We start from the raw sequence: 16498 nt of genomic DNA on the forward strand, positions 1-16498 counted from the left end.
GACACACATAGCTCCATCACTCATCAAGGGAAAAAAGTGAAATTCGTACAAGAAATCAGCAGAAGGGAGTAGAACATCAGCCATCACATAACTGGACGCGAGCGCACAAATAGGATGATCAGAAAAGAGAAGAAGAAAAGACGCCAAAGGTATCAACGACTGAATCCGGGTGGTATAATGGTACAAAGCAGAGATACCCACAAAGTACGCCTGTGAAGAGAACCTGAAACAACGCCCAAAGATCTTTTTGCAGAACCAGAAGTCAACTTAAGCAATACCCTGAGGCTCTCCGCCCATTGCTGAGTATGAGTAGGGCAAATCTACCAGGCCGTCAAGCAGCCAATTCAGGGGATCGAAGACCTCGTAGTTGGGCTCCATGAACCCACTTGGAAGGTTACCGACTCCACTATTGCTTTGGACTCCCATACTGGCTTGCGAAAGCATCGGTGCTGGCGCAAGACTTGGATCACCACCAGAAATTCCAGGTGTGGACGATTGAGTCTGGGGAGGGCCCACGGACGAAGCAGCCGACGAGTCGGCCGCTGAATCCGGGTTGGTCGGGTTTTTGAGATAGGCTACATGAGATGAGTGATAATGATCAAATAAACAGATAACAAATGGGTTCCACTGACCTTCAATGTTTCGTCCCTTCGTCCGCGCATCTTCTCGCCACCGCCATACCGAGTCGAAGAGTAAAGACATACTCATACGACAGCGGACCTTTAGCCGCAGTGAGTCGTCGACGTCGGCATTGCTCGTTGCCGACCGCTGAGGCGCCCCTCCGAGACTCCACATCTGGGCTAGCACCTCCGCTAATCGTTCAGGTAGGTCATTGCTTGAAGCAGACACCCCCCGGATGGCCCATATTGTTCTGTTGAACAGATTCTTGGTGTACTCCATGTCGATGTGGGCGGCAAAAAAGCTCTTGCTTAGCTTGAGAAGGGTGCAGCCTGCGGCAACCATCATTTGGTAGATGTAATAGGGGGTGTAAGAGAGGACAGGGCCGACTTCGGTTTCCAGGTTCATTGCTACCTCGAGGAATGACGTAGTTGCGACATATAGACACAGAAGACGCTCCCGGTAGTCTTTGGCAGATGGATCATCGAAAAACGCTGACAGATGCAAATGCAGATTTGAGGCACGGAGGTACAAATCAGTTATGCCTGTTCGACAATTAATGTTTGTCCAGCGTGGAAAGTAAAGAATCTTTTGAACCTACAGTCATTTTGGGTTTTCAGTTGCTCCTCCAATTCATCAAAATCTCGGGATAGGAACGAAATCATGGTTGTCCTCTCTCGATCGCTGGTCAAACCAACAGGATCCCGTCGATTGGTGTAGAGAGCTCTGGTGATCTTGTCACAGAACTTCTCAATCTCTAGTCTGGGTTTCATGTCTCCAGGTAGTCTGAAGTTGGGATCCAACGAGTCGCTCGATGACAATGTCCAGTCATAGAGTGTGGATGGAGGCTGACCATAGCCAGTAGAAACGCTATAGAAGGCTGATCAGACAAGTCCTCCCAGACGTGCGAGGGGTAAAACGTACCGTTGCGCAACAATATTACAAATGGCCCACGTTCGTACCTTATCCCTCAACTCCTCTTCAATGAGCTCCACACGAAACTTGCTGAAGTCCTGACTATGAGAGGGCCGATGCAAGCCCAGCTGCATAGCCACTTGAATCATCATGCCACAAAGCATAAATGTGGGGTCTGTAGAGGTGCTGCTGGTAGGGAACGGCCATGAGCACAAGAGACAAAGTGCCTTGACAACATGGTAGCTTTGGGGAATATCTGCCAGCGTGCTCCATACTAGTCTGGTGACAGGGCCCGCGAGGGAATTCAGAAGACCCGGGTCGCTTTGGTAGCGCCGAGCACCGACGCTGATGATTGTCCAGAAAAGGAGAGGGGAAGCAGTATAGTAATCGTCAGGGGATTGTTGGCGATCGAGGAACGGCAGAAACGGATGGTAGTAGATAAAAAACCTATTGAGCTGTTAGAATACGCTATACTGTGTGTACGCCACTAAATGACTTCGCGGGGAACATACAGATTGAAGAGTTCAGTCACATTCTCAGGCACAACCATCACATCTTCAATTCGCTTGATTTGATGGTTCCCATTTCTCATGTAGTTCGATCCGTCGAATCCAGAGCGCAGATCCAGAAGTGATGCGACGGCTTCCTGAGAGCCCATGTATTGGTCTGCGGACATGGCCGATGGGGTTTGGTAGACCCCCGGGGGACTGACCTGGCTGGATTCCTGCTTGGGTGTCAATTGTCCGGCCAGTAACTGTTGCTGCTGTGGGTGGATTGCGGTGCCAGCATTGGCGGTGGCAATTTGTTTCCTCAATGCGATGATTTCTCGTTCCATTTCTGCGTTGCGACTGCGCTTCCCAACTCGCTTGAAATTGGACTCGATCTTGCAATCTAGCTTCAGCCGACGGCACCTGGAACAATCCGACCAGGGATCTTGAGTGACATCGCATCTGAGCTGCAGCAAACCTTTCAAGTTAGCGATATGCATTGGTTTCGAGCATGACGAAACACCGCTGATCTTGCCACTGGCGGTATCGTAGGGGATGAGAATAGCGGCACTCACCTTCTGTTGCCGACACTCATTGCAGGCGCGCTTCACCGGCTGTCGCCTCTTATCATCGCGTGCATCGTTGTCTTCTGCATCCTCCATACTCCCCGGGGAGCTGTCAATCCCCGCAATGGCGACATTGCGTTTGCGACCCTGCAGACCATCGGAGGCTGCCATAGGGCCTGGTGTATGGGTGACCCCCGTCATTACGGGACTGGTGGCAGCTTGAGCATTATCGGCTTTCCCAGTATCTTGGAAGTTTTGGGTCTGAGACCCTCCGATCCAGCTTGACCGGTCAAGAGACGCCAGGCTGGTGACGTTCGCGCAGGCGGAATCGAGTTTCCAGACGGGAAAAAAATTGCTGGACCAGACGGGTGCTGGCAAGACAGGGTAGATCAAGGAACTTAGAGGTACCACCACCTTTTACTCCCAAGCCAACTCGGTCCTTTCTTTCTCCGCACACGCTGTGAGAGATGCAGGTTTCACTTTCTCTGGCCGAATGACTCAGCGCGGGGATAGCGGATCAGGTGACTCTGGCTCGCACAAGAGGCGGATGATGTAATCGCTGCGTGCAGGGCTGAATCTACTTGCTCGCTTTACTTCGTTGCCGTTGAGATCGTTTCACGAAGATTCTCTTTTTGGAATTCCTGCTTTTTCACTGGGGGGTGTCTGTATGTGGCCGTATCTTCTCTTCCACATCTTTTTTTCGCAACTCTAACCATGGTCAGGTGTTTTTTGCGGCACCGGTGATCGACAATGGAAGGTGGGCAGCCGTTTCCGACTAGCGTTAGATCTAGTTTTTTTTTCACTCGGGGTCGAGACTCCTGCTTTCTCAAAAGACACAATATGCCATAGGCTTACTGGACTTACCAAGTCCTAGGAACGTACGACTATTTTGTTGCTTTCTCTTATGAAGCCAATGAAAAGAATGAATATTGAGCGAAGTGAAAACACGTCAGAAATACACTAGAAGTCCTCCTGGAAGAGACTGATGAGCCCTTGGGCCCCATCAAGTTCCCTTTCGAGTAGTGAACTAGTCAAAGTGTGGCCAAAACTTCTACTTGAGGTCAGTCCGGCCAGGAAGTGTACAGTAACGTTCACGGCATCGAAGGATACAAGAAGTTCGTCAGTGCCCAAAGCTTAGCGAAAAGCTCAACAGCTCCTGGGGCACATAGAAGTGTAAAGGCCGTTAGTAGAATTTGCGATCGAGTAGTTCGGTCCATGTGCTTCATGGGTTATACTAAGGAATCCTGCACACATGTAATTCAAAACCATGCCAGGGAACCCTTGGTTCATCCGCAGCGCCAATTGGGGGAATCCCTGCATGCGGCCCCACCACGCTCCACATCCACGCGCTGACAAGCATCCCAGTATAAAAATAAGTACGAGGGAAAGGATTTAGGACTGAACCGACACGAAAAGGGAAAAGATACATCAATCCAAAAAAAAATATTGGTAGTGGTGCAGATGCCAATGCCAGGAGTCGAACCGGCGACCAGGGACATCCAGTGACATCGTACCTCGCTGTCGCGATGGCTTTGCGAATAACCTCACATTGCTCCCAAGCAGGAGATCACCGCCTGCTTCAGTATACAACATTACATTCTCAGAACTTAAAAAAAATATAAAAAATATTAGAGGAGTTTATCCTCCTTTGCCCCAAGTCCTGGGGTTAGAGAGCCCAGTCTTGGATGTCCCGCCCACCCACCGGTCAATCCCCCCGCCATCTACAGCACCCAGTATTATGCTGCGTGGCACGCCTGCAGGCGCCAGGTGGCTTACCAAGTCGGCCACCGGGGGGAGGTTGTTGAACATAAGAATTGGAACTGAGTGATATGCAGCAATCGCTCACTTTTCAGGCAAGCACCCAGATGTACACAATGCCTAAGGATACGGAAGGCACAACCCACGTCACCACTCTACAGATCTTCTTTCTTCTTATTTCCACCTCTCGCCATCTCGCGGGCAACTACGGTCTTCCACGAGTTCCATCACAGGTTAAAACTGGCTCGCACCCGACGTCCAAGCTCACTGTGTATGACCTACCCAAATGTATCAGGCTTATCTCAAGGCTCACATGTCCCATAGGCACCGTGCTTCTTCTGGCATATTTGGACTGCAGCACCTACTATCTCTCGAGGTGACCGTATCAAGCAACATTTCCAAATCCCTTCGAGCACAAATATCCCCGAAACCGACAGACCAGCTTCATACGAAGATAATCTCTCTTGTTCCTCCCAGGTCATCTTGGACCTGCTACCTCGAGTATCAGTTTCTGGCATTCTTCTTTTAGTCCTCTCTGTTTTCACAAGAATTCTTTGCCCTCTCGCCACCGTCGACGTTTACACGGCACAGTGATGAGCGAGATCCAACCATTCCCTGCGACTTGCAGTTCCCCTACCAATGACGACTCGAAAGATGTTACAAGTCCGGAGGAGCACCCATCGGGCTCTCTTGGTTCTCCCACATCTTCCTTGGTCCGCTTTCCTTTTCAGAAACAATATTGCTTCCTCTACGGAACCCTCAAAGACCCGGGCATACTGTCAACGGTGCTACACTCATCAGAGCCTCCTAAGATGCGTCCGGCCAGGGTGATAAGCTTCTACGTCAAGCTCTGGGGGCCGTACCCTACACTTCTGGTTGGACCGCCGTTTCAACCAATCGAAGCCCCGGCCTACGAGATGCAGTCGCAGGAAGAATGTGACCGAATTGTGGCCTACGAATCGGATAAACTTCGTCTTCATCCTTGCCTGATTGCTTTCCTTGATGATCCCGACGGTGTCAAAGAAATTGTCGAGGGTGTTACTTTTGTGTGGAATGGACCGCCCCAAGAATTGAAAGGTTGGACCGTTCAAGGATTGAGGATTGAAGACCGGCAGCGAATCATAAGGGATGGTCGATAGAGGCTTTGCGTGGTTTACCCGCGACGCTCTTGAGATTTGATGGTTAAGTCGAGCATTGAGTGCTGAGTCTTCTAGAAAGCGAATCGAAGGAATCGTTCTAATTTCAGCCAGTCAGTATGGCTGCATACATCTCGGATAGTCCTGAGGATGCACACAGGACGAAATCGTAGCACATACACATGCGGTTAACTAACTAGGAAATCACTTCGTTGACACACCTGCAACGATCTTCCTATGAGGTCATATCAACCGCTCGTGGGGGCCAAGGAATACGAGCCGCGCCGCAACCGAGGCAGTGCAAGCGGGATCAGGCCATATACAGATCGTTAAACTGCTGAATGAGGAACACTGCCGCAGTACGCAACATGCCGGGCAATCACCACACCCCAGAGTATCCCAGCGTGCCCGATCGCCACACCCGGTCTCAACCGGGGATCGGCTCGAACCCTCCACTCCGCAACGACTCCTTCTAGAATATGGATCCCGCGGTGACTTTCCAGTACCTGCGTGTGTATGGAGTGTCCATACCTACGGGAGGTACCGCAGCGCTGCGCCTCTCCCACGTTTGAACGAATCTGTCTCCTTCCAGAAGCTTGTTCCCCCCTTGCCCGCAAGGCTTAGCGGGGCGTTGTCTCTCACGGCACCAACTCACCGAAGTCAATCAGGCGCCCGCCTATTGGTTGCATGGGCGGCGTCCTAAACTCGTCCGAGTCTGACGAGCCGCTGGCCGCTCATCTTTCCCTGCATCGCAGTTGGGGCGGTTTCCTTCGGATCGGCGCTTTTCCAACATCGACGTCAGATATAAATCCCGCCCCGGACCCTCCAGGATCATCTAGCTTACTCCCACTTTCTCAATCTTGCCCACCCCAGACCAACCCTGATCGCATCTTTGCTATAGCCGAATAAGCTCCCCAACCGCAACTATGGGGGTGTCCACGGACGTGAAGTCCACAGAGACGCCCGCCGGCAGCTCCCAAGCCAACGGCACGGCCGAAGAGCGGCCACCGTCGTACAATCAGGCTGAGCAGCTTGCGCTGGAACTCCCCAAGCTGAATCTGGGTGAATCGAAGAGTCAGCCCAGAGGCAGTGAACTCACCCGCACTGTGACCCGCGACCAGTGTGTCGCACACCTCAAACTTCTCGCGGTCCTGGCTGATTTACGAGACGCTGTTTCCAACGATGATGGGATGTTCGGTCTGTTCGACTCCGATGCTGACCGATTCCCCGATTCGCTGAACCAGGCGCGGGCTCGCATTCGGGAGAAGCGCTGGGCTGTGTATACGGCGCGCGCAGTCGACCGGTATACCAAATGGTGGTTCACCTGCCTGCCCATGTCACGGCCATGTGTGACCACGACCGACATGGAAAACCCTAATTATGAGGACATTATCGACTGCGAAACGAAGATTCTTTGGGGCACCGAGAATTTGCCTCCGCTTGGTGAGTTGGAAGAACGAATGATCTAGGTACACGCGTCGGCTAACTTCTTTCTAGACATTCTCATGGTGTGGCATTCTCATATGCTTAACCCGCGGAATTTCCTCGAAGACTGTATCCGCTATGGGAAGATGAGTACTTGGAGGACCGGCTTCCCATTTGAGGCTGTGAACGACTGCATCAACGACCAAACGCTGGAATACGTGGTCGGCGAGAAGAGCCAGGCGCTGTTCGAGCAACAGGTGAAACTGAAATGGGACAATCTCCACGATCCTCCGACCAAAGACCTTGAATGTCCACGCTGCAACAGGGTCAATCCCGTCCTCTGGACCGAGGGTGGAATTGGCGAATCCCTCCAGGAAGCCTTCAAGGAAAATACTGGCTATGCAGACGCCTCCTTTCGGTCAGTTTGTAAGCACTGCAAATTCGAGACCGATCATGGCCGCCTCAAGGTGGCCAAGTTTCGACAGGATGTCAAGGCCTTGCTCGATGAGAATCGACCTATGCCAGGATCGGTTTTCAACCTGAATGGAATCCCTGAAGGCCCGCAAAAGCGGACCAACCCGATCTTTCACCGATGCATGATGTTCCCCAGTCGGCTAATGCAAGCATGTGGAAAGGATTTGACAGCATTCACCGATCCTCGGTTGGACTGGTGCAAGAGTATTGATGATCTTCGCTCTCAGATGGAAGTCAAGCTCCGCGATAAAAAAGCGCTGGCGGTAGCACACGGAGGCCGCTACGCGGGATCAGTCAAACCGGGTGAGAGAGTGCACTTCCGGCGCATGATGTCGCGATACTGGGACAATTTTGGTCCGTTCGCACTCGATCTCGTCGGTGCGGTGATCCGCCAAGGAACGTTCGTTCAGAAAATGGACAATATTGACTGGCTCCACTCGCCCACTGTGATGGAGACGGCCGATCGACTGATCAAGAAGTACTCCGTCTTCCTCCAAATCATGCGCAACAACCATTCAAACATGGCTGTGCCGACCTTGGACGTCGACCTGGCCTGGCATACTCACCAGCTCATGCCCCGCCGATACTATCAGTACACCACGGTGCCGGTGTCGACGTCCCGCAGCGCACGTCAATTCATCGACCACGACGACAAGGTAGACGAAAACAAACTCTCCGAGGGCTTTGAATGGACTAGTAAGATGTACCGCCGCGCCACTAACGGCGGCATCTACAGCGAGTGTACGTGCTGGTACTGCGAGGCTACCCGTGCGCCAGACTTGTACGACCGCATGTTCAACATCGGCTCGGCATCCCGTGCGCGCGACAACGCAGACTCCCTGCACGACCGGCAGGACATCTCATCCAACCCAGACAAGAACCCACACATTTCTGCGCACAATGCAGTCCGGCCGGATACCAGGGCTGTCGAGGATCCGCGCATAGGGCAACTCCAGAGAATCCGCCTGCATCGCAACTACGAGAAGTCCGTTCGCCGTGCCGAGAAGCGTGGCCGTCAACGCTCCGACTCCAAAACCACCCGGGACGGTGGACTTGAGCCGATGTACTACATGCCTTTTGTCTGGGGCTACCCCATGTACGTCCCGTACTATGGCCCGTACATGTGCGACCCGGGAATTAGCTCCAACGCGTATGCGTGCAATCCTAGCTGCATGAATGTCAGTGCGGGTGCCACTGGGAACTGTTGCGCGGGGACCTGTGGTGGAGGTAAGAGCAGCTGATACGTTGCTGTTGCTCCATGGGGCTCGTATGCTAATTTATCTCGATCAATAGGTGTGGCGGCTGGTGCATGTGGTGGAGCCGGCTCCGTTGCTTGCGCAGGTGGATCCGCAGCTTGTGGTACGTTTTCTTCGCATGGAGGATGTCTTGCCTCTCTCTTTCCCAGCAGTGCTGACGTCTGTTTTTCGTATAGGCGGAAGCGGTGGAGGCTGCGGTGGTGGTGGAGGTTGTGGAGGAGGAGGAGGAGGTTGTGGCGGAGGTGGTGGTGGATGTGGAGGTGAGTTACTTCCTCGTCTGACCCCTGGTTGTTGACCAGTATACTGACCATAAATTATTATAGGTGGTGGTGGTGGTTAGCTCCAGGGCTTCTAGTATGCTGATTTGAGCGATAGTCATGATGTCTCGATACTGAATGCCGTGGAATCCCCTTGCTTTTGCTTTTGTGGTTTCAGTCCTTTCCTTACCTAGTCTCTCTCTCTCTTGCTAGATTGTGCACCTATAATTATGATACCTCGCTGATATTAAATAGCATTTCGCGAATTACAGGTCATTTTTCTTAGTACAGAGTAACGGCAACATCATCAACAGCCGGGCCCCACTACTCGCACGTAGAATATCAGGCTATGCAGACCTACGCAAGCACTCTTAGATGAGTAAAAATACTCCATGGTTCTATGAGAAGTACACAGAAGCAGTCCCTATGATAAAAACTCTACCAAAGAAGCCGATATATTCTATCGGACAAGACAATGAATGCAAAAGTCTTTAAATTGAACGAGGGTATAGACGATCCGCAGAAATCTGCCGATCAAACACAATGCCAAACGCTACATGAGAATGCACTTATTTCGTCGTTTACGACTCCGCTCCCGGATCGTATGCTCATTCCAGTCTTCAATGCGCCTCCGCCACTCTGCGTTCTCAGGAGGCGGCAAGCTGGTAGGTTCGGTGGATACACGCCGGCGAAAGGACCTTTGCCTCTCGGAAATCAAAGCCTCGTCTTCTGCGGCCAAGTCCAATGCATTTCCGTGGGGCTGGGGGATATGGAGAAGGTTTGGAGAAGAGACTGAGTATGGGAAGTAGTTATCACCCAGCATGGAGGCTTCTAAGGTTGGAATCGCCAGGGCGTGAGGTTGGGTGAACCGCTCGGCGGGGTGAACGGCTAATACAGGGAGTGGTTGAGCTGAGGGGAGATAGCCAGTAGCAACTGGTATTATTGGATTCGCCGTGCTGGGCCGTAAGGGGGTTGTGAGAAGTTGCCGCGATGGTTGAGGGACTGGCGGAATAGCTGGTTCCTGATTGGAGTTTCCCCCAGTAGCAAGGAACTCTCTTCTGCCAATTCTGCCGGTGATGGTGCTCAGCCGGTGGAGAATAGCCGACTGTGGGCGAGTTTGGTCTGCTGGATTCGGTCGAGCAACACGAAGAGTTTGCGCATTCTGAACCGGTTGATCGAGCGACTCGATAGTTTGGTTGGCGGTGGCAGGGACCGTCGGTTGGAGGGTTTGCTGCAAGACACCTGGCAAGTGTTCATCCGGCTCGCGTCTGTACGGAGGAGGCGGCGCCCAGTTGTCTGCATCGCTTTCCTGGGGCACTTGTCGAGGTGACGTGCTGCGGAATCGTGGATCATAACGGCCCCGAGTCAATGCAGCAGCCGTGGCAGCACGGCTGAGTGTGTCATGAGAACGAGGCTGTGTGTTGTCGTACGGAGTTTCAGGTATGTCAGTAGGACTATTCGCATCCGGGGAAATAGGCCCCGCGATACTGTTGCGATAAGCCTGGGGTAACGCTGTCTGGCTTGAAGATTGAAGAGATGCTTGAGTGACGGGTCTGAAAGGTCGATGAGCGAGGGCCGTGGTGAAATCAATATCACCACGTATCAAACGCGTCCGCCTTCTTTCCAGCTCGACTTCCGTGTCAAGAGATGAGTCCGGCTCCGTCAACATCTTCGGTGCCGTCTCTCCAACTTCAATATCGATCTCGGATTCCTGGCCATTTGTAGCCGACCTCTGAAAGTCCAACAAGAGCATTCTTCCGCCATCCACTGGGACATCTTCTTCGCCAATTATTTGCGGGCGTACACCACCGGGCGCAACAGCAACCAGACGACGTCTAGGTTTGATTTGCTGGGCTGAATGGACCCAACGAGCAGATGTAATGCCATGCATGTCAGTCACTTGTCGGCCCCGTATTAGGACTTTGGGCTGTTGAACAATCTTCTCCAGCTGGGCTAGATTATCACGAGGTGCCACTTGCCCTCTATTGTGATCATTACCAGCAAAGCAAGTGTCACTAGTCGCGGCCGTCCCAGGATTTGATTCTGACGGAGCCATGTCAAGGCGCTTTGGCACTCCGTAAATGTAAATTTCCGAGTCTTGAAACCCCAAAGCAGCAAGCTCTCCCGCATCATCTGTAGCGGGTAACATGATCGGCTGCTTTTCTCGCAATTCCTCTCTTAAAAATGGGCTAGCAAAGTAAACGCCACTTGTGGTAGGATTGGAGGCTTTGATTGCTCTAAAAGCCGCAAGTTGACTGTCATGTCCTAGAAGCCAGCTATCATCTGCTTCGTCATGTTCTGCAATCAGACAAGCGTGAGTGAAACCATGCGTACTCTCAGGGAAAAGGATCTGGGTTGTCCACATGCGCATCTGAACTTCCTCTGGGGATGCATCGATGCCGGGCTCAGTGTAAAAAGGGGCAGTAATAGTGACAATGCCGTCTTCCTCCTGGTCAATCGAGGATCCGAGTAGCATCGAGCCATCTGAGGAAAACGAAAGGGCATCAAGACGAAGACAGCGTGCTGCGCGGCGTTCGGTCGATAGGACCTCCTCTCCCACAGCATAAACCTCGATGCTATCCGCAAAGGATAAAGCCAAAACACTCCCCGTGGGGGAAAATGTTAAGTCTCTTGGGGCATCATTCAAGGTGATCATCTGTATATGATTCGCATCTTCCCTTGAGAGCCTGTAGATATTCACTCGGTGCGTGGAGGATAACACAGCAAGCAGTTTGCCATCGTCCTGAATGGCAGCACCCATGGGCCGGCGGCGAGTTTTCAGTTCGTGCTTGACGGATACCGGATCTGTGGTTACGTCCAAGACCACGATTCTAGATGAACTGATACAGAGTACCAGTTGGCCATTTGCCGAGAACGAGAAGCGAAACACCTCACCCTGCGGGAAGGCTGTTGAGGAGCTCATGGAGCTCGAGATCAAATGGACCAGCGTCCTATGGGGCCGCAGAAACACATCAAATGCATTTCGGCGAATTTCTTCGATAAATTTCCGCTTGAGGCCCAGCAAACTGTCAGCCTCGCCAGGCGCGGGGGTATCCCTTGTTGACCAGGCAAATGAAGGGCAGCGTGACAAGTGGTGAGCATATAGCGAGGGCGACTCGGATATACGCCTCCATTGTCGGTTCAGCAAAGCCAGCGATGCAAATACGTTGGCGTCCGCGGCATAAAGAATGCTGCGCCGGTCAGAAACGAGGGAAAGGCATAATGGATGAGAATACCACGGGCACGGAAATAAAAGAATACACTTACTGCTCGATTACATTGGAGGGCAGCCGATCAAAGGCGCACACCTGGGGCACGGCATCCTCCATGGTCACCAGCAATCCCCTACATGCGGAATTGACACTGGCCCCCGAAGTCGTGATCCCCTTCGAGCGTGGCTGGGCGTCCCAACCTGTGACGCCGTCGTGTCGATCTCGCGATATAAATAGCATCGCGGGCACGTGTGGCTGACTCAGCGTCCCGCGGTCAAGGGACGAGGTATAAACCAGTGTATGTCTCTTCACGAAGAACGCAATCTTCTATCAAACTTGCTCGGTCTATTTCTCCTCAAGCTATAACATACCAAGTAGCCAGCATGCAATTGGAATCGCTCAAAGAGAAGCTGCAATCAACAACTTATACCCTCACGCTGCCTCCTTGAGTTCCCTCACAGTCATTGCCTCATTCTGCGTATGGGCGACACGGAAATTGCCTGGTTAGAAATCAACGAATCTTCTGCAATCCTTGGTCATGGATATCCAGAGACGGGGCATCACTTTCTTAGTTCACTGTAATAACGTCAAAGCTGTCTGCATCAGAGTCAAACTGCGGCTGCTGCCTCGTTATTTCCATATGCTTGGTAAGATAACCTCCTGCTCGAAGCTAGACCGTCGTTCCCCCGTGTTTTGACGACGCAGCTACGCAGAAGCCAGGATCGAATCAACAATACAACGGCAAAGAGTGATAGTCTATCAGTCTCAGTCTCTCGGATTAAAGGATCTGGCCAAATTTTGTACATCAAGAAACAAGAAACAGGAAGATCGGACACCAAACGCTATTTTACAGTCGTTCCGGAATGAATACGCAGAACGAAGCCCAGAAACCATCTAATGACACACCCCTTGCCCGGAAGTGACAAAAAACAATTCGCCAAAGATGATGAGATGGGAGATAATCGAAAGCAAGTAGACCTTGTGAGTAGCAAGAAATAGATGGGTGGACACTCTACTGCTTGTCACCACCAACACCGAACATGCCGGTGAAAGAGCCCTTCATACTCTTCATCTGCTCCTGACGGGCCTTCTCCTCTTCCTCGGCCATCTCAGCCAGCCACTTTTCGCCGTTCTCGCGGATCTCCCGCTCAATCAGTTCGTAGTTCTTCTGGCCGCGCTCGCGGATCTGGTCCCACAGCATCTTGCCTTGGGCAAGACCCTCCGACGGCGACACCTCACCATCTAGGGTACGGGTTGACTTCAGCCCCAGGGCCGAGGCAAAGTTACCGATGCCAAGCGAAGGCTTCTTCTTCTTTTCCTCGCCAAGCTCTTTTTCAAAGCGCTCACGCATAGCTTTCTCGCGCTTGGCAAACTCCACGGGAATTGAGGTACCATCGAAAGACTTGATGACGGGACGGACATCATCCACACCCATACCGGCGATGTACTCCAGGAAGGGGATGAGAGCGACCAGGGTCTTGTCCTTCGGGTCACCAGTCCACTTGTCTAGAACGACGGCGTTCTCGGGCTGTAAACGGGCATGCTCCTCCTTAGTGTCGATAAGAATCACCTTGGACAGATCTCGGTTCAGATAGGAAAGATCCTGATGATGCGGGTGAGTCGTCAATGGAGAAAAAAAGAAGGAACGCGAGCCAGAATTGAAGCTTACCTTTATGTACTCTCCATCCTTGTAGCGAGTAGCCTCACGGAACAGAGGCCAGCGGATAATACGGTACGGATCAAGCTTGCGGAGGACCTGGTCGGCCATCATGCTCGGCACGCTGGTGAACAGTACAAGCTCATAGTACTGGTTAAGATAGCGGAGGAAGTAGTCGACACCAGGACGCTTCGCGACACGCCATCCGTGTTCGCGACTCCACTCGCTGTGGACAAGCAGGTCCTCCAGGCTCAGAACTAGGGTGTACGGCTGGCGCAGATTGGGGTCCTCATCGGGAAGCAGCTTAGGGAAAGCCGGGTCCTTGTAGTAGCTTGTGATGTCACCCATGCGCGCCTTCACGCGGTTGTACCAGAGACCTAGACCCCAGCCTGATGGTGTCTCCGTGTGAGCACGCTCCTCCTCGTCTGTCTCCCAGTTGCGGCCCAGGTATCCCATTCCAGCAACACCGGCGGCCAGCATCAAGACGTACATGATGTTAGCCATGCGGGCCTTGCGACGATCCAAGGAGGTCTCGTATCCACCCTTGGGGATATCACCGCCACGGCCATCCTGGCTGTACTCGCTATATTCGTCGGCTTGGTGAGGATCCTCGGTGAGATTCAGCTGCGATGCTCCGCCTTTCTTCGTGCGGCCTTCCAGCTCTGCTGCCAATGTTGAAGGAATACCCTGGGTCAGATCGGGAAGGGGCTTCTGGGGGGCTTGCTCGGGTTCGGGCTAGATAGCATAACTTGTCAGAGCAGATATTCCCAAGGGAGTTGGTAGTATCATCTCACAGTGGAGGACTCGGACACCTCACTTTCCGGCTTGGCGGTGGTATCAAACTCGGGCTGTTCTGCGGCGTGCTGGTTCTGTTGGGGCTTGTTGGCGGTCTTGGGATTCTTCGCCTTGGGCCCGGATTGCATCGACTTCGGGAGCTCATACGGAGCACCGCCTTTGGAGTACCATCGCGACCGCTGGGCGGACAGAGCTGAAACCCGGACGGTGGAGGCGAGGACGTTAGGCCTCGTCAGAGGCAGGACGGCACGACTCAGCATGGCGGGTGGTGATCAATGGGAAGTGCACTTCATGCCACGGGAACTAAGCGTCCAGGTTGGGTTTCCCGCAGAAAAGTCGGCGCGCGGTGGATCGGGTGGCCCACACGGCCCCATTGCGCAGTTTCCTTTTATCGCGCGGATTCTCAATCTCCCTTCTCTTTTTCTTTTTCTTCTCAAGTTATATGAAAGTTGACCACCCAGACATTAATTTGACCCATCACGCTTATTCTTATGCGTGCTGGGTTGTATTAGCTGGGGAGACCAAGGAAGTTCTCTTCTTATTCCCACTCCCAAGAGCCGCAGCAAAGGTCTCCATTGAAGCTGCAGCCCCGTTCGTGGGACACATTCCTTTTTTTCCCATCCTTCCATCTGCCTAGTTTGATTCCGCGTGGCAATCGAGATCGCAACACCGCGCTCAGCCTCTACTCGCCCTCAATGAATGCAAAGAAATGCGAAAAACATGAATTCTGTGCCAGACCCTAGACCCGTGCCGCGTACTTGCTTATAGATCTCACTTTCGCTTTCTCCGTCATCCCACCATGGCCTTCAAGAAAAAATCTTACCGGAAGGGAAAGGCAATCATCGAGCCTGTGGAGGATGATTTTCCAGAAGAGCCGGAGCCAAGACCCGCGCTTCCACGACATCCTTTTCGTTTTCTTGATTTACCATCCGAAATCCGGCTGCGCATCTACCACTTCGTCCTGTTCACTCCGACGCGGAAGAGTGCGCTCCAAAATCGCGGCACCGTGGGCGCGTCGGCGAAGAAGAGCAAAGCCGTGGCCCCGACATCGCACCGCATAGCTCTGTTCCTGGTCTCGCATCAGATCCATGATGAGGCCAGTCATTTTTTCTATTCGTCCCAAATTTTTCGGGTCTTCCCCGTGCAGGACTTTTCGCGCATGCCGACCGTTCGGGCCCTACCCCGACGCCACCGTCCTTCCGTCACAACTATTGAGTTGATCCTAGGCAATAGTTGGACGGCACCACCCCGATCATGGGTTGTCAATCAAGGTCTGGGTTTGCATGAGATGGCACTCGCGCGCACGCTGAAGGTATTCGTGGAATGTGATCCCTCGCAGCCGATCTTCGAGGGCTTCCGTGTTTCCAAGGAATACTATACAGAGTTCTCGGGTCGACTCATGCAGCAGATCCTGGAGCGGCTGCCGGGTCTGGTGCAAGTGGAATTTGACGGGTATCCCTCTGTTCAGAAGAGCGGCTCTCTGATGAAACGATTGATGAAAGAGACTCGGACTGCTCAAAAGAAAATCCTATGGGGCCCAGAGAGAGGATGGACAGATTACGATAACGACGATAACACACAAGAGGAAGATTCCGCCGATGCTGCCATTGATGGTTTGCGTGCCCGCAATCCGGGGCCCATGGAGGCATTGGCCAACTCGCTTCAGACCGTCAGTCTGGAATGAGATCTCTTCCACTTGCCGTGGATGCGACACGAATTTTTGATATACAGGATATACAGGATATACATATACATATACATTGTGCATTCACATTGCAGATAGCGTTGATATACCAGAGGTACACATACTTCGCATACATAACATTTTTGAAGTTACTTGACTTGACATCCGATCTTGCATCCGATACAAATAGAGATAGGGGCTTGGAGCGAATTGGCCAGTGGACAGAACAACAATTCATAATTAGAGCATATCTGTGA

At 52.5% G+C, this 16498-nt stretch overlaps 6 protein-coding genes across 6 annotated transcripts; 3 read left to right on the forward strand and 3 right to left on the reverse strand.

The window, feature by feature from the left end:
- Positions 1-267: 267 nt before the first annotated feature.
- N7459_008726 (putative C6 transcription factor (Leu3)) lies at positions 268-2758 on the reverse strand (the record flags this gene model as incomplete). Its single annotated transcript, XM_056947894.1, has 5 exons — positions 268-575; positions 633-1163; positions 1220-1488; positions 1543-1980; positions 2046-2758. 5 exons carry the CDS (start codon positions 2756-2758, stop codon positions 268-270), a joined length of 2259 nt encoding a protein of 752 aa, XP_056797404.1.
- A 2180-nt stretch (positions 2759-4938) lies between these two features.
- N7459_008727 (uncharacterized protein) lies at positions 4939-5484 on the forward strand (the record flags this gene model as incomplete). Its single annotated transcript, XM_056947895.1, has 1 exon — positions 4939-5484. One exon carries the CDS (start codon positions 4939-4941, stop codon positions 5482-5484), a length of 546 nt encoding a protein of 181 aa, XP_056797405.1.
- Positions 5485-6407: 923 nt separating this feature from the next.
- On the forward strand, positions 6408-8917 carry N7459_008728 (uncharacterized protein; the record flags this gene model as incomplete). Its single annotated transcript, XM_056947896.1, has 4 exons — positions 6408-6924; positions 7033-8607; positions 8674-8739; positions 8820-8917. 4 exons carry the CDS (start codon positions 6408-6410, stop codon positions 8915-8917), a joined length of 2256 nt encoding a protein of 751 aa, XP_056797406.1.
- Positions 8918-9446: 529 nt separating this feature from the next.
- N7459_008729 (F-box domain protein) lies at positions 9447-12222 on the reverse strand (the record flags this gene model as incomplete). The annotated part of the gene is made up of 2 exons (XM_056947897.1): positions 9447-12084; positions 12161-12222. The coding sequence occupies 2 exons, from the start codon at positions 12220-12222 to the stop codon at positions 9447-9449; spliced, it is 2700 nt and encodes an 899-aa protein (XP_056797407.1).
- Positions 12223-13117: 895 nt separating this feature from the next.
- On the reverse strand, positions 13118-14817 carry N7459_008730 (protein translocase subunit TIM50; the record flags this gene model as incomplete). The annotated part of the gene is made up of 3 exons (XM_056947898.1): positions 13118-13708; positions 13775-14497; positions 14557-14817. The coding sequence occupies 3 exons, from the start codon at positions 14815-14817 to the stop codon at positions 13118-13120; spliced, it is 1575 nt and encodes a 524-aa protein (XP_056797408.1).
- A 539-nt stretch (positions 14818-15356) lies between these two features.
- N7459_008731 (uncharacterized protein) lies at positions 15357-16241 on the forward strand (the record flags this gene model as incomplete). Its single annotated transcript, XM_056947899.1, has 1 exon — positions 15357-16241. One exon carries the CDS (start codon positions 15357-15359, stop codon positions 16239-16241), a length of 885 nt encoding a protein of 294 aa, XP_056797409.1.
- Positions 16242-16498: the final 257 nt, after the last annotated feature.

Source organism: Penicillium hispanicum, assembly GCF_028827665.1.
Source record: "Penicillium hispanicum strain IBT 35686 chromosome Unknown utg000007l_segment0_segment0, whole genome shotgun sequence".
NCBI classification, from domain to species: domain Eukaryota; kingdom Fungi; phylum Ascomycota; class Eurotiomycetes; order Eurotiales; family Aspergillaceae; genus Penicillium; species Penicillium hispanicum.